The sequence below is a fragment of the Acromyrmex echinatior genome, chromosome 14 (genome assembly GCF_024713525.1).
Source record: "Acromyrmex echinatior isolate Ae372 chromosome 14, ASM2471352v2, whole genome shotgun sequence".
NCBI lineage: Eukaryota > Metazoa > Arthropoda > Insecta > Hymenoptera > Formicidae > Acromyrmex > Acromyrmex echinatior.
Window position 1 is genome coordinate 8,892,159 of NC_141865.1, and position 17,748 is coordinate 8,909,906.

Genomic DNA, 17,748 nt, shown 5'->3' on the forward strand with positions numbered 1-17,748 from the left:
AATATCAATTTAATACTGAAAGCTAATATTCATACATAAAGCTAATATTCATACATTTTCCATACCATCTCCAAGATACCATTTTCAAGATTCTCAATGAGTATTGTGGTCTACTATTAATATTATTCATCACAGAAAAATGATACCTGCGCAGAAATTTTCTTAATTACCTAAATTATGAGACAATATATTAAATCAATTTTTGTTTACACATTGGAAAAATTAATGCGCATCTCTTCGTTTCGATTAGTGACTATAATCATATCAATGAGAATGAAAAGTGCAGAAAAAAGTGTGGAAATATTCTTTGTTTGCATTAAGCTTTTTACAAAATATTCTTACTTTGTTCATAAATTTTCTGAAGCCGAGGGCTCTGATTTTCCTATCCAATAGGTTTGAAACTTTACTTTCTTTTTACCCTACTTACGCAAAGACATTCCCGCGACTCATAAAACAAAACTTTTCCCTTGATTTTTATGAAGATTATGAAGGTCTGTAAGTTTCCGCGTAAGAACGCTCAGTTTCGACCTCATTAAATTATTTGAATATTATTAGCCGCATAAAACGATCACGTGAATCACAAGAGAATATATATCGTCTTCATAAATCATTTGAAATCAGAAAAGTAATAAATAAAGTTGAGAAGGAATTTAATATAATAAAGGGAAAAAGAATTTTTATTGGCTATATCAATAATTTAATTAAAAGTTAATAAGTTATTTAATGAAATATTTTTAATCTTTTTTTTCTTTTATTATATCATTTTTAATCGAATAAGTTTTTTATATCCATATCACTGCAATTTCTTTATTTTAATAAGCAAATAAGTTTCAGTTTGCTGATTGATTTTGTGAAAAATTAAAACGCACACGAAACAAATAATATATAATATGATAAAGGAGCCCGTCAACATTTATTTTAATCTGGAGGACGTACTGACATTTTAAGGATTGTCGTGAATTTCCGCACGCAGCACATTGTACAAACTTTAATGTCATATAATTGTTAATTATTATAATGGTTATTTATTTAAGGCACATTCCCCTTTCAGTTTTCTTTCCACACATATTTAATATTCCACATTTATTCACACACTAAAAATGAAACGAATTTTCTATTGAATTAATTAAATATGTATGATTCTGTTAATATTGTTATTATTATTATTAATATATTCCTCTGAATATAATAGTATTAATATAAACCAGAATCAAAAGCGTATATATTTTGTACAGATAGTTACTTAATTAAATATTTTAATTAACATATACCTATGTATATGTAGATACATCAATTAACACATTATGTGATAAATCTGATCAGGAACGGTCACGAAATGAAAAGTAAAGAGTAAAATTATGATTTCGCATTCTCTTATTTGATTTAACTCTAATGATAATTAGTTTGTGGATGCCTGCTGATGATTACGGTCATCTTAATTTCACAGTTAAATTCGTTGGACGAAAATCACGGCGAGCTCTCCTCATTTTGTCAACGATCTCTACTTAACGCCAGTCTCGTTTTTTATTAATGAATCTGTACGGACGCTGAGAACTTTCCCAGTAATCCGCATGATCTTTGCGAATGAAGTTTCCACTTGCGACCTCGTTAAGATTGGCGGGGAAAGCGTAGACACGTGAAACGACGGTGGATAGTTGAAGAGCAGCTAGCCGACATTTGGTTTAATCAATGAGACGTGCAGACAGTTTAGGGATTGTCACGAGGAAAGCTTCTGCGTTCTCCCGCAGAAGAGATTGTGAAGCGCAAGCGGAGACATTGCACGTCGAGAAGAGAGTGGAGAAGACAGAAGTTTAGGGAGACAGACCGCGCGACTGAGGGGGATGTTATCGTCGCTCAGACTAATTAGTTAGGATTTACTACACACCCGTCGCATCCCCCATCGAGATCAATAGCTCGGATTGTTGGCCGTATTTCTTTCAATCTCATGTTCTTTTCATCCTGACTATATAGAGCGATATCTTTTATAAGAGAAACCATAAGAGAAAATGAATTGTTATAAATCAAGTGCGTGCCGAATCGATTAAGAACTTAGAACAAATTGTTACATGTTATCCGATCTACATACTTTGTGTTTTTATTGGATTGATCAATTTTTTCCTGATTTATCAGAATACTTATAGCAATATCTTGCGATACTCCACTTCTACATACTTTGCGTCATATATCTGACAAATAAAACATAAAAAGATTTAATCGTTCACAGTTGTACAAAATCTTGTTCATTGTAACTATCTTGTTCATTGTAACAAAAACGATGACAGGAAACTCTAAAAAAAAAATCACGTCATGCAAATTCACATATATTCGACTAGGCGAACAGTATCCATCAACACGGCAATTTCACGCGCTTGCATCCAACGAGAAATCGATCGGCCGCTACGACATCATACGCCGCTGCACAATGGGAAACAAATTACGAAATTACCATACTAAGCGACTTCCGGTTCCCAGCACAATGGCGTAACCAAACCGTGGAACAGATTGAACGGTGCAAGCACGATCGCGGGAGACCGATCGGAGGCTGGTCGGATACATCATTTGCATCCGTCGAAAAGCGCATTATGATTCCAATCCGGCGCTGCGGTATTTCCGTACTGATGCTTTAACAAACGCCTGTTTTCGGCCGAGCGGAAAAGATAGCTGCTGTACATTGTATGTTCGACCTCGTTCCGCGCCACACAATTGCGCGAGTAACTATGAAAGCAGCTTAAATCACTGGAAGTATATGGGAAAATTGAGTTGAAAATCTGCTTTAGTACGAGAAATCACGTTCAAAGTGGATCACATAAATTATAAGCGCGATCCACATCAGCTCCGAACATCTTAGATATTCTTAAATATTAGTTGATGAGATTGGATACTCTTATCCGTTGCTGAATATTCTCATCGCATTATTATTCTTGATTGCAATGAATTTCGAATTTTAAGAGACTAATGTGTGTGTATAAAGTAACATATTCGCAAATTTTAATGCAAGCACGCAATTTTATGCATGACATATACATCTCGTTAGACTTTTATTACCAGGCTAATGAAAGTACAACACAACACCGTTATAAATTCTTGTGCCGATCGCTGAAGCAATAATTAGGCTGGAGCTTGCTAGCAATCTAAATTTTACACGTGGGAGTTTGAGCTCAAGCAAGATCAACACAGCGTGGAGTGCAGATCGTGTTTGCGTTACACGAGTGTAGTTTAACCGCTGCTTCGCCTTCGGTGACGATAGAACGGAAACAGCCATGAGAAAAACACTCTCTCTTTTGAGAGAAAATAAATAAATAAGCATAAATAAAGTTACATGATGTTTTTTACCGCGAATATTTGTATAATTATATCATCCTAATAAAGTACAAGTTAAACAAAATGCTAAGTGAAATATACAAATTTTCTATTGCGGAGCATTCGTACATTCAAATCGCCCAAGTCTCGAATATTAAATTTCATGGATTGCACTATTCATTGAATCTCTCTCTCTCTCTCTCTCGAAATAGAAAATTTTCAATATTTGATTATACTCTGAATCATATTTTTTTTTGCACAGCTCGAGTATTTTTATATAATTTCGAAGTAGGATAACGCTTTAACAACTATTAGCTATTGCCATTACTTTCCCAAAGGAATTCGAGTTAATTCTGTCTGTAAAAACTTGAATTATCTAAAATCGATCGCACTGTTACACGTGCAACACACCTATGCACAACAAACGTGCCAGGTTTGAATCGGCAAAGTGGATATATCGAGCACGTGCTGCACGCAAACCGACGCGGACGGATTCGCGGAGCGTGTCTCGATTCGGTTTCGGAGTTCGCGCAATTACGGCCGGAGTGTGTGCCATTATTAGAACGACATTAGCGGTCGTCGGCGTGTGTCTTGTGATCAAAAGGGATAATGACAGGAGCGTGCGAATTAACGCATCGCACTCCCATCGATCGTGGATTTAATTAAAGGATGCGAAGTTAGGCGTCGCATATTTTCACCATGGTCGCACGCGCGCCATGTGCAGCCGCATCCGTTGTGAGATTTGCATGAATAATCTGTGACGAGTCGCCGAAGTAAGCCTAACAGACGACCGTGGATTGTATGCACGCCGCGGGAACGTAATGCAATTAAATGGATACGGCGCTACGGTGGAGTGTCGCGGCTGCGTAACGACGTTCCTGTAACTTTTAGAACTTTCGTTGCTATGAGCACGTTACGGAAAGCGTTTCAGTAATACCGGGCTAAAAGAGATGTCACTGTCGCAAAGCACGTACTATGTAAAAAAAAGGGGGTGGGGAAAATAAATTTATGCAACCTAGAAGAAATTAAAAAACCATGACAATATTGTAGAGCATTTTTCAATTTTTAGCAAGAACATCGTGATGTTTTTATATAAATTTTTATAAGGGAGATTTCCTTTATTTAAAGAAAAGTGAACTCATTCATAAAATCGATGTTAAATATTACAAATTATGCTCTATTATAATAATTCTGTTGTATTAAAAATATTAAGGACATTTTTTATTACTATTATTTATTACTATTATTTTTTATGTAAATTTTTATAAGGGAGATTTCCTTTATTTAAAGAAAAGTGAACTCATTCATAAAATCGATGCTAAATATTACAAATTATGCTCTATTATAATAATTCTGTTGTATTAAAAATATTAAGGACATTTTTTATTACTATTATTTATTACTATTATTTTTTATTACTATACATAGGAAGGACGATTTTTCTTTTGTGAATTTCCACATGAAATCTTTGAGTCGTTACTTGTTCTTTTGCTTTATTGTTTGAAACATATGTGCGTCTACCGTTTGCGGCAACCGTAGCTGCCTCGTCAGCTAGTGGATTTGCATGAGCAGTCTGCTAGGAATCGTTGGAGTTAGATGAATACACGGCTTACGTCATACATATATCGTAAAACGTCAGTTGGTGCAACCACGGTGATTCGTTTGTTGCCAACGGGATAAAATCTTATTCGAATTTCTCCTCTGCTTTCGAAGTTGAGTGATTCTGGAAGAGGAGTGCTAATCTAAAATCAATTTTGACAAGGAGCAAATTTAATCGAGTTTACAAAATTATTATTAGTAGACAAAATTTTATGATTTTATATATATTATATATTCGAAATGAAACAAACTAAATAAAAAATATTAATTAATTAATATTTTAACATTTGTATTTTTTTAATTTATTAATTTAATTAATTTATAATGTATTTAATTTTTCGATTGTGATATTTTTCTCTCCAAAGATGAAATATTTTATCATATTGAATACCGTAGCAATTTTTACACACGTATAAATCAGTGATTTCTATATAAAGAGTATAATTTGAGAAATGGCAATTAGAAACATGTCAATCACGAATTGCAGTCAAAGCCGAAATTAAATCTAGATCATGTGAATATGCAAACAGAGCAAATATACTCCCCCTTTACCTTTATGTAGAAAAATAAACAGTTTGCTGCAAATTAATTGCGGTCAATTTCGCTATTAAATTAAATATAACACAGTATACGAACAATAAATGTTACCTTTGAATTATTACGCGAATATAGAACGAGACATAATAAAACATATTAAATCATATTTTGTAGCAATTTAATTGTCAACCATTCTCATTGTCAATGTAGCAACGCTATTTCGAATTTAGCTTTCGTCGGCGTTTGCACTATCATTTGATAGGATCTGGTTCAAGTTTCTAACACGACCTATATAGGATAGTTCTCCACTCCGCAAATTACTCCCAATGGTGACGGTGATAACATTTGCGGATATTCTATATGCTGTCGTGCATGTTACATATGTTATTAACCATATTACTATCTTAATTAAATGAACTAAATTTGCCTATAGAATATTTAAAGCTCTAAACGTTTGAGTATGAAATATGTCGATCAAAAATGTTTCGTTAAACTCTATGTCAGAAAATCTTATATATGATACGATAATAGGAAAAGGCCAAGTATAGTATTTATCACATCTATGAAACAGCAAAAAAATTACAAGAAACAAAATTAAGAAATAAATAAAATAATGAGAAAAAAGATCACAGAATTATCTTATTCTTATTAAAAATAAAATTTTTTTCTCTCATTGCAAGTCAGGAAATTAATAAGAATTATGGTTGCATAAGAAATATTCTTAAATTATTCATAATAAATATAAAGAGGCGTTATAATTAATGCATCGACAAAAAAAGATATTCTTGATAAGACTCGAGGTATAATTATATTGATTCAGCGCAGATTAGTTTTGCTCTATTACACCAATCAACCAACAAAGTATAAACGACTTTATAATAAAATAACCACGAAACTTAACAAGAACAGGCAGTGAAAGGCATCAACAAACTTACGCTAGATTAATTTTTATTACGAGCGACGTGCACTTCCGGTGTAGTCACAGCAAATTAAAATTAGTACCTATATTGTTGTGTTGAATTGTGTGATAGTGTTGAAATAATTGTATAATTTTTTAAACTGTTAAATAATCTTAATAATACAATTCATTTTCAAATATATGTATATACACAGAGTGAATCAGAGTCATTGAATCAGCTTTTTACCCTATGAAAAAATTATTGACTGCATGCATGTTATAAGCCAATTAGCTATGAAGTCGATAATTTTCTCATAAGGTAAAAAGTTGGTTCAACGACTCTGATTCACCCTGTATATGTATAAATATATATTTGTTGTAATGTAATATTTAAAATTAAAAATAATCACAGTATAGTATACGCGTAATTAATATACATATATCCAAATTTCATTCGCATTGAAAAGAGAATTTTATTAAGCTACTTATTCTCGTCTATATAGCATTCCTCTCACGTTATACTGTTTCATAGGAAAGGCGTATTAGTGTTCAAGTTTCTCTATAAATATTAATTTACCTAGTTTATATAGAAGTACTGATACACGACATGGTCGAGAATTTACGATTATCTATAATTATAAGGTATGTACGAATACACGCATAACAAGAAACGTAGATTCTACTTATAACACAAGGGAAACAATTATATTTAACTTTTATTCTAATTATTATATCTTTATAAATCAGTAATACTTAACCGTAAATAAGAAGAAAAGAAAAGATTAAAAATTAACATGTAATTAAAAGATTGTAATAATTATATTACAATTACATATAATTTAATTTGAACGAAATTTCTTGATTTGTAATTTTAAATCAACGAGATGTTTTTCTTATTCTTATATTTTTTTTATTAAAATACAATTGTTTTTATCTCAATTTTGTACATTTTACTAAATCTACTGTAAGATATAGGTATTGAAATTGACAGAAGTTTAGTTATGATTGTCGACTGCATTTATCGCCAAATTGATCAATCCCATCAGTGGCACGGTAACTGGATATAAACTGCTCTGACCCTTATGACGCACGTGACTTGAGTTAACGATTACAATTATCGCAATATCTTTCTCATTCCACAATCGCCATAAATCCATATTCTACATTATCACGTAATATCACGCAATATCACGTAGAAAATTCTTTTTTCTGAAACAAAAATTCAAAAATATTTTTTTTTAATTAAATAATTCTATAATAGAAGGAAATGTATGCAAAGTTACAAATGAATTATTGTTAACAATTGGCGCGTCGTTTTACACACTTTGTATGGTCATTGCAAAAGCGTGTGTATCTACTTGTACGTTTAGACGAGATAATTAGCTATAAAGGCAACTAATTTCGAGCATGGGCGAACTAATTCGGAATCGTACGTGCTACTAACCGCGATAACGAGAAATTATATCTGGTTATTAAACTCTACCCCTCAGAAATAAGGATCGAGTTAAATTCAAACGTTCTCAAATTAAAATTCCCTTCGTGCGTAAAACATTAAGATAGAACTTCTCGAAACAGGACTCTATAAATCAGCACGCAGAAAAAGAGATGCAATAACGTATTTTAAACGTGCCGGCATCATTAGGAATTACGTAATTCAACAGTCATTTAGATTTATAAGATCATAATTAAACTCATCAAAACTTTGTGCAACAGTATTTTCCATGCGCGTTCTGCTTTACACTGTTGCGTTGCGATAGCTATAAAAACAAAATTTTGATTAAAAATACTAGTTAAATAATTTTATCGCGATATTGCTACCGCGCGATATTGCGAACAATCACACTATGTGGCTACACTTTTAATTTTCAGTAACATAACTCAACAATGCCCCATTCAGTCACTGTTATTAGAATGCTAATAGCATTGGTTACACGAAACAATCGAAAAAAATTTGATTAATGTATTTTTAATGTTCGCGAACCGCATACTACCAACCGCGATAACAAGAAAATCTCTTTTATTTATAATCCTTTCAAAATCTTTTTTATTTATATAAGTTGCCTTACAATTAGATGAAAAGTATTCCGAGTGTTTCTCAGGAACGTGAAGTGGATGAGCAATTAACTTCTTCTACGTTTCATTGTAAAGCATTCACTTCAACTCTTTTAGCATTTATATTGTCTCCGCATCACTTTCTTTCTTCGCACCACGTGCCATTCTTATCGACAGCATCGATTGTTCGATACTTTAACAAAGATCTGTCTGTCTGCGCGTTTATCATTATCTTCCTAATGTAAAAAGAAATCGTCTTTTAATTAACAGACCCTCGAAGAAACGAATTGGCGTAGCACTACGCGATCAATCACACGATACTCCGCTATACACAAAGGAGAGCGCATGCCAAAGAAGAAAAGCTCGCGCTGGATTGCAATGTTTTTCATTAATTGCCCGTCTCTTGCCGTCGTTTGCCGATCAAAAGAGAAAGTTAAACAAGGCAAGGTATCGACTCGTTATCGGATCTCAGTATCCGTTCGCGTGACAGAGAGAAGAGACCCGATCGTAAATCCCCCTGCCTGCAAAATTAGTTCTACGTCCATTTAGTAATCACCCAGCCGTTTCCCTTGATTAGCCGAACTTGCGCTCTCCCTGCAACCTCTTTGCCTCCGCGCTGGTTTCGAGACGTGACATTCGAGGCTGCGCGCTTTAATAGACGATTTACCTTCTCGCCTTCGCTTGGCATCGTGGGATTGCAGAAGCATTCTCTCGGAAAGATCGCTCGCCGAGGCGCGTGTTACGGCGAACTCTAATCGCCCCGTATCGACTCTTGGCCGAAGGGTTGTGTCTCGGGATTTGGCCGAGCGCTGCTGTGTTCAGATCAGTCACTGACGATTTTATCAAGAGGAAGCTCGCACCTTGCCGTAATGAAATTATTTAGCAGTCGATTAAACACGGAATGTTATATTTAAATATAATTCACGTGATCTAACCCTGGATGAGAAAGGATTGCCAAGGATTTTCTACGTCGGGTCAGACTGAGCAAATAAAACGTAAAGAAAAAGAGATTTCCGGATACTTTTTAACGCATCTGAAATCCCGATTAATTGTCTTTCAAAGTATCCCATCGTGAAATGCTGATAGATAAATTTAAATAACATCGAATGCTGTCACTCTTAATATCTAAAAAAATCTACAATTCATGCGCTTTACAAAGAAATTGAAAATAGTTTTAACTTCCAAATCTGCTGTCTCTCAGTCTTTACCCATAATAATAATTGCGTTTCGATCTTCTTACTTTCAAAAGATTTCATCTGATGGTTTCTCAAATAACCAATTAATCTTCGTCATGCTTTCGTTTTTTACTTCCATCTGATCGAATGTCGAATGGGGCGTAGAATATTCTTATTCTCTTACGATTTTCTACAGTACGCTAGACAAAGGCTGTGAAAGGTAACCGGACACCCACCCTCCGATTTCCGCGATTTAACGAACAATTTGCATGCACCTACTGGCTTTGAAGCAGGAATAGGAAACGAAGCTTCGAAAGAAGGTTCTCCGTTTTTACAAGTAAATCCTACCTTTAATCTTGCCGACGGCATAAAATAAAAGGAGCGCTCTTCGCGCTCGAGCACGCGCTTTCTTTGCTTTTGTAGCGCCATTATGTGCCTAGTTGCATCCGTTCCATGCTTCATACAATCACACTCGGCCACTGTTTCTTGACACTTTCCGCTTGCTATCTAACGCTTGGCTTCAGATTCCCTTCCTCCTTCTGAGTACATGGAACTTAAACTCCTTTAGAGGCACCCCTTTTTTTTTACTGCAAATTACTTTTAAGTGGTCTTAAATACCCCATTACCTTTAAAAGTGGGTTATAAATGAGCTGCGCGTTACGGTACCACAGTGTTACTATCTCCTGGGACCGCTTCATGAATTCCTGGGATTGTACCTAATTACATTGTGTTTTAGTAATAGATGTATTTGTTGCACATGATGATAATTCTCGCCACAAAATAAGAATAGAATTTAACAAAATCAGCGTTTGTAAAGAAAGGATTTTAGATTAATGAATAAACGTAAATGACAAATCAATTTTTTTGTTTTTCTTTTAATTTTAGACGGATATATAAATTCGCGAATTAAGACATACTTATTAACTTTGAAATAATTATTCATAATTAAGTGAAAAAATAAGAATTTAATTCCAAACTTTATTTTTTAACAGAAATCATCGTGTTTTTTTTTTTTTTTTTTTTAAACGCGATTACTAAACCATGTTATATAATCAGTTAAATAAAAAGACATCTGCAAATATTATGACGGCAGTTAAACCATAACGAAGTTGTGTTATAATTTTCACGTAACATCGTATATGCGCAAATGTCAGTCAAAGTATGACACAAAGATGATTATAAAAACGATGCCACAATTTCTTTATGTTGCATAAAATAACATGCGACGTAGATATACATGACACAGCGATAATATGTTTCCACATTGTGATATATGTGACGTAACGAGTCGTTCCAGTTTTACTTGTTGCGGTATGTAGGTGATGATACTGTGCTGTATTGCTTTGAAGTTATAAATCAAAGTTGAGCGAGCTTTGAATTTCTCTCTTTCTCATTGACAGCCATCAATTTTCATAAACTATTGCATGCTTTAATTGGCTATTGATTGATTGACCTATTTGATTGATATTCTCAAATGATAAAATTGATGGCTCACTTGGTAATAATCTCGGTCTCTATTAAATTAGTATTTATCAGTATTAACAAGTATACAATAGTTATTAGATTTTGCAATAGAAAAATATAAGTTACTTGTTATTTTTAATTCCTTCGATAAAACAGAACTTTATTTTCTTTCGATCTATCGCTTGTTGCTTTAATAACGAATTTAATACGCCATTTACTCTGGTACTATATAATTAATGTTATCTATGTATAATTTTAAAAGTAAAATTTACTTTTGAAAATGTGTCTGCTAACACTTGGATTTTAAACTCTGTCTGATCTTTAACACATTTTACTACTGCGAAGTTTATAACTAATAATAATAAGTTCACTCCAATTTGTAATTTAGTTCATTTAATCGTAATCTCACTTTATCGTATCTAACGTTTTTGTCAAGCACTTGGTTTTACATCGTTAAACAGCTAATCTTCATTCCTTCGTCGGTGCAATTAATATTGGCCTTCATCGATCACTTTGGCATCGAGCCAGGATGCGAACAAAATCTTTGTTGATTTTCTTTTACCGGTCGTTTTTATGAGAACAAAAATTGCCTCTTGTTAACGCGACCCCATTAACGAATACTAATTCATTTACTTGCTAATATACTCGAAAACAGTAAAAAGGTCCCTGGAGTAGAAAACACCCTAGCGCGTATAATTCAAGGTTAAACGCTTTCCACCCCACTTCCTTTCCATAATTTATACACGCCATGCAACAAGAGCTTATAAAAGAAGAATTCAAAAGAATAATAAATAAAACCTTTATACATACACCTTCCATGCATACTTCGATATAAAACAACTTTTATATTCTAATCATATTTCTCAATAATGCACAGACTTCTTTCTATTGGTTAAGAAATCTCGTCATTTATCTTTCAGCCTTGTTCGATAATCTGAGTCACATACACGACAAAAATGAAATCGAGTATCTCGATTGCATGAAGACGGATGTCACGGTGACGTGAGTGAGATAACAGAGGTCGAAGTTCATGGATTAGGGCAGTATACTTTTGACGACATATCTTGCCTTGGGACAGCTTCATCTCTGAGATATCAGGCACGGACAAGAATGACGGACGAGAGTGATTTGACGTAAATCAATGGAGATTCACGAGTGGCCAGTCGTAATTCCAAAAATAAAACGTCCGGTCCTTTGTCTTTCCTTATCGTCCTCGTAAACCGGATGAGGTCCTTGCGCACGATTGCATGCGATTTTCATAGCATCGTGATAAGGTGGACGATTTTCTTTGCTCCAAAAATATCTTTAAGCTTTTAAGAAAATTGTGAATTATCGTGACACTTTGTTAAAGTTGTGCGACTCTCGCAAATTCCTCAAGTGTTCGGCATCTCGCTAGCATGCGTTTTCCTAGACACGGTAGCGCAGCAGCATCACGGCTACTTGTATATTTCTTATAGTAGTCGGCACTCTGACGTTACGAAGCAATAAATCAGTTTTTCCATCCCGGACGACGTACATGACGGCGGGTCTGATGCTTCTTCCCCCAATGCGTTATCATCAGCCAGTATACCCAGGGGAAGACGCTGGGTGAAACAGCAAAGAGCGAGAAGGCTGGGAAAGCAAAAAGTGCTCATGAGCTTATAAGAACCTTGAATGTTTCTCGCTTCTTATTACATCAACTATCACGACTTAGCTTAAAGCTAAATATCGTATTTTCGTGCAACCCTCCCATTTTAACTTAGCCCTCCGAGCTACTTTAATAAAGTAAGTTCATCGACTTGACAATCAGTATTAAACAGCGTTGAAGACATTCTGTACCGTTTGAATCTACATTCCGCTCACAGTAATTTTCTGTGAACAAACGAGAGACTCCAAGTCTGCAACTGCAGTCAGTTTCTTGGCTCGTCATTACAATCCTTTCTAGCACGACTAACTGATTCTGTTCATTTATAGACGAAACGTTACAAACGATCGTGCGCTGATTAATACGAGAAGACTGAGACGAAAATCATGCCGCGGAATACGATGCTGATGAATAGCGCAACGCTACGGTTTGTGCCATTAGATCTAGATAAAAGGCGGATCAGATCTATGTGTATAAATGGATACGTAGATCCAGCCAAAGGCAGAACGCGAGGGTAGAACAGTCATGCGGCAATCTCAATAAAGTGAAATCTGCTTCGCATGTGTCTGCTGGATGGCGGGCATTGAACAGCAGCGCGCGGGCGTCGACTGGTTTTCTCTCAGGACCCGGAGAAGCGAGGATTCGGAGACGTATATAAATACAAATGTCGTTCCACAGCGTGCAATGTACATACCCTCTTTCTGCTCTCCTCCTTGCCATATACATGCATATCTGCATTACATGAATTCTCCGTCAAACAGATGCACTGTCAGCCAACAACATTCTATCTATTGTTGTATGTGTGTATATTTATATCGGGCTTCTTTTTCTCATTATTCAGTAATATGAGTTTCGGAAAGAGGAATGTGAGAGAAAATTGTTGGACACGCGATGAACTGTTAGCGATGATAAACGAGTGTTATAAGTGGGAAAATTAAGTTATCAGTCTTATTGTAAGAAGAGCGATATAATGCATGTTGCATTTATTGCATTGCATAAAATCCTTTTTCATAAACTTTGAAAGTGCTAATATTCTAACATAATTTGATTACTATATAGCATCGTACACTAAAATCATTATCGATCTCTATTCTTATTCTCTCTTCCTGAAAATTTTTTAATTTAAAACAACCAATATATCTACTATACACGTCTTGACTTTATCGTCTCGCGATAATATTGTGGAATTGGTAATTGCCTTTATAACATTCAGACAGAGATGACAAATGATGTTTGGACTTCGGAACAATAGCCGCAATTACTGTGACGGTTATGTCATGTTTCTGTATTTCGTAGCATTGTCATTGTCACGTAGCTGTAATAATCGAAGGCATCATATACGTAGCTAATAACTAAATCCGTGTAAATCAATGGAAATAGCAATCATTCTTTTCTCTTTAATCCAACAACGATAACTTCCAAATGTTAATCTAACGAGACGTATAAAATTAATGTGTGTGCTAAAAAAAAGTGTTGTAATTCCTGTAAATGAGGAAGTACTCCTCAATCAATTTCGTCATTGCGTTGTATAAAAGAATAAATCTGTAGTAAAATGTCGCAAACGATATCTGATAAAACATTGGAAATTTTTTAATTATTGTCATACATTGTTGATAAAAAGCTTCAAACGCGCGCATTTTGTTAATTTAATTAATATTTAGGGTCAAGTTACATAACTAGGGATTATTGAAGATAGTAGATCAAGAAGAAAGGGCATGGTAGGCTAATAGATGCACTTTGCAAGATAGTCTAACGAAGCAGCCACGTGGACAGGCGAATTCTCGTCCTGATAATATGGCGGACGTGAATTCATTCCGTCTGCATGCACCTGCTACCAGTAAATCAATAGCAGATACCCGCTGTCGCGTAATTTGTGCGCGTGGTGGTGCATGTACGGTGTGCTACACCCTGTCGCCCCTGAGGGGACCGGCAACCCCCATGGCGCGATAAGATAAATTCTCTTTGACAATAATAGCCGTTAAATATTGGTCATACACATTCGGTGGACCGCACGAGGAAGAATATAGACGTATTGGAGATCGTATAATTTATTAATCCTATAGAAATGATCTACTTTTGTAGGTGTAATGCCAGATCAAACGAAATGCGCAAATTAATTCTACGACTTATACGCACAAAAGGGAGGGGATGCATGCTTTAGTCTTTAGTTATCAAAATGTTGCATTTTTTATATGCATTTCGCGAGCAATGCGCGCGACTCATATAATATGCCCAATTTCATTTTAATTTATTAGTTCAATTAAAACAGTCTAAGAATTGTTATTGATTTGAAAAATTTTATTTATTTATTTATTATTTTTACCACATGTTACATAAAATGCAAAACAACATAAAATTTCACATCAGATAATTTGTTTGGACAAAAAAACTCGATCAATGTTCTGATTAATCCGCCGATGTTGTTGGTGCCATTAACGATTTTTATAATGAATAACCAAAACGTAAATAATTCAATCGATAAAAATATTGTAATTAACTCAAAGTAACGAACCGAATTAAAAAATAAATCAATCAATGCATAATAACATGCTGCAACGGTTGGATTGTCAGTAAATCAGCAGTTAATGGACAGCTGGTTAGATTGAATAGCTCTTCCAATTTTAATTTGTAATTCCGCTCGTCGATTGCATATTGCAACAGCAGTGTATATAACTGTAAAATTTACCAGTAACCCTACTGCGAAATGTATATAGCATTAAATCACGAATGCGAAATAAATTGATATTGAAATGAAGTATAATTGACTTTCAATAAAATTCAACAACGCAGCATGATTTTTATGTCATTGTGTCATTGTGCCAAAACTCTTACATTCGACTGACATTCGAAATTCATTCGCGTTTCCACAGTTCACGTAAATGACGCCGAGCCTTACGAATGGTACCAACTCCTTTGAAGATTCTGCGGGTGTGATTTTGGCTTCGCAGACTCAAATTTTCTAAATTAGAAGAGGGCGCAATTCGATCCCTTGTTCCTCTCGGCGTATTCAAACTACCGGAGATAACGGTAGATGGTAGGATTCCTGTAGTTCGAGAGCCAAAGTTCCGAACGCTGCGTTTGCACTTAACATCAAGGAGCATTCGCGTATATAGCGTCCGCGTACACATCTTGACTGGAACCTCCGTACCTTCAAATCGACTGAAATCAAAGTACTTCACCTCCGTGAGCTTCTACTCGCAAGTCCGAACTTTTGAGAAAATTACAAGCATTACAAACTTGATATATTACCGAATAAGAAAACCGCTTCGCGAAGAGATTGAAGATTTATACCTACAAAACGTTCTTCTTGCAAACTATCTCTTCGCTACTTAATTAGTAACGTATAACATTCTATACTTACTTTGCATACTCATTTCTGTACTTACGATAATTACTTTGCATTTTGTTAAACGATGCAGTTTCTCATATTTTGAACCCAATTTCTTCATCATAGAAAATGTTACCTAGAATCTTCTCAATTTTGAAATAATATGTATCAGGTTAATTTTTTTATTTTCTTTATATATATAAATACAAAACTGTAATAATTTTTTATTACAACAAATTAAAAAAAAAACTGATACACAACCGTATTTTATTCCTCGTTTATGAGATATCATAGGAGATTAATATTTCTAATTTTCTTTCAATTGTTTTCGAAATTATTAATTTTCATATATTATAATTTACTGCATTGCTTGAAGCGGATATGCATTTCAGGTTTCACATCATGTCGTGTTGCACGCGCATCAGGAATATTATTGCGTGGAAGTCAAAGGGTCTTGCAAAACCATGTTCTTTGAAAGCATCACCACGATCGTGATTTCCACGCGGAATTTTCCGGATTATTCCCGACAGCCATCATACCCGCGTTGCGTAGTATTGGAATCTATTCAGGACGATGGAGCATTTGCGAAATTGAAACAAATAATTCTCTGCAAATTGCACAGGACATCTCTTTGTTTTTACGTGAATCGAGTCGCGTATAATAATCATTTGAATTGCAACAGCCTTGTTACCAAATTCGTAAACGCGTTCGTATACCAATTATATACGTGAAAAAAAATAAATATTTACCATTTTTGAGTTGAGCTAAATATTTTTTTAAGAGAAGAAATATATTGTAAATAATAGATTTCTTCTTTACTGTCGTGTAAGAAATTTATTGAATCCCCATTCATTCGAGATCTGATCTGCATGTTAAACAGCCGAACAGGCTAACGGATTTCAAATTCAAAAAGGATTGTACTCTTATGCGAGTCAAGGACTCTCAGAAGGCAGACAGTTTGAATATATTGTTGGCATGTTCTCGATTTGTACGCTCGCAGGCGGAAATTTTCGTATTAAGCGTACTGGCTGGTTCAACTTCCGTTTACCATTGAAACTCGTGCGGGTCGTGCGAAGAGAAGAAAGGTAAAGGGGAATTGACTCACACAATTCGAGGGCCAAACTTCCGAATGCTGCGTTCGCATTTAGCATCGACGAAACGGCAATCGTGCGCAACGCCGGATTAAGCAATTTTAGAGCCCACCGCGCGAAATTTCCGGGTCCTCCTGCGCTCGCTAGCAAAATACTTCCGACTTAATTCGATTACCGACCTCTACAATCCCATTCCAATCCGATTGCGCTCAGATTCAACGTAATCCAAATTTATTGCGTAGGTAGCAACCATCTTATTACAGATAAAGGCCAAATGATTTCCAAATAGAATAATATTAAATTACAATCAGTGATTCAATCTCGAAATTAGTCGAAATAGGTACTTTAGATAGCAGAAGAACGAAAATTATTCATTTATATGTACATCTGTAGATCCTGTCTTATATATCTTCCTTACATATATATATATATATATATATATTTATAGGAATTATCCCTTATTTAAAGGGTAATACAATATCATGTAAATAGTCCTTTTTAATATCTCTATTATTAAATAACGAATTCTAATGATTATTTATGGAATTATTTATTCAGTATCTCGTCGTTACATTATAATCAATTGAATAACACCTTAATGAATGTAATCGTTAAATTTGGAATTGAAATAATGGTTATTAATAGAGTTATTGTATAAATTGTAAATGGCGATTATAATA

At 34.7% G+C, this 17,748-nt stretch overlaps 1 protein-coding gene across 1 annotated transcript in view; it reads right to left on the reverse strand.

Annotated features, from left to right (window-relative positions):
* Positions 1-7,281: 7,281 nt before the first annotated feature.
* Positions 7,282-17,748, reverse strand: part of LOC105148835 (uncharacterized) — a 231,977-nt gene continuing 221,510 nt past the window's right edge. Inside the window, exon 9 of the mRNA XM_087413068.1 lies at positions 7,282-7,543. Coding sequence (XP_087269194.1) covers positions 7,503-7,543 — 41 coding nt within the window. The 3' untranslated portion in view covers positions 7,282-7,502. The remainder of the gene's footprint in view (positions 7,544-17,748) is intronic.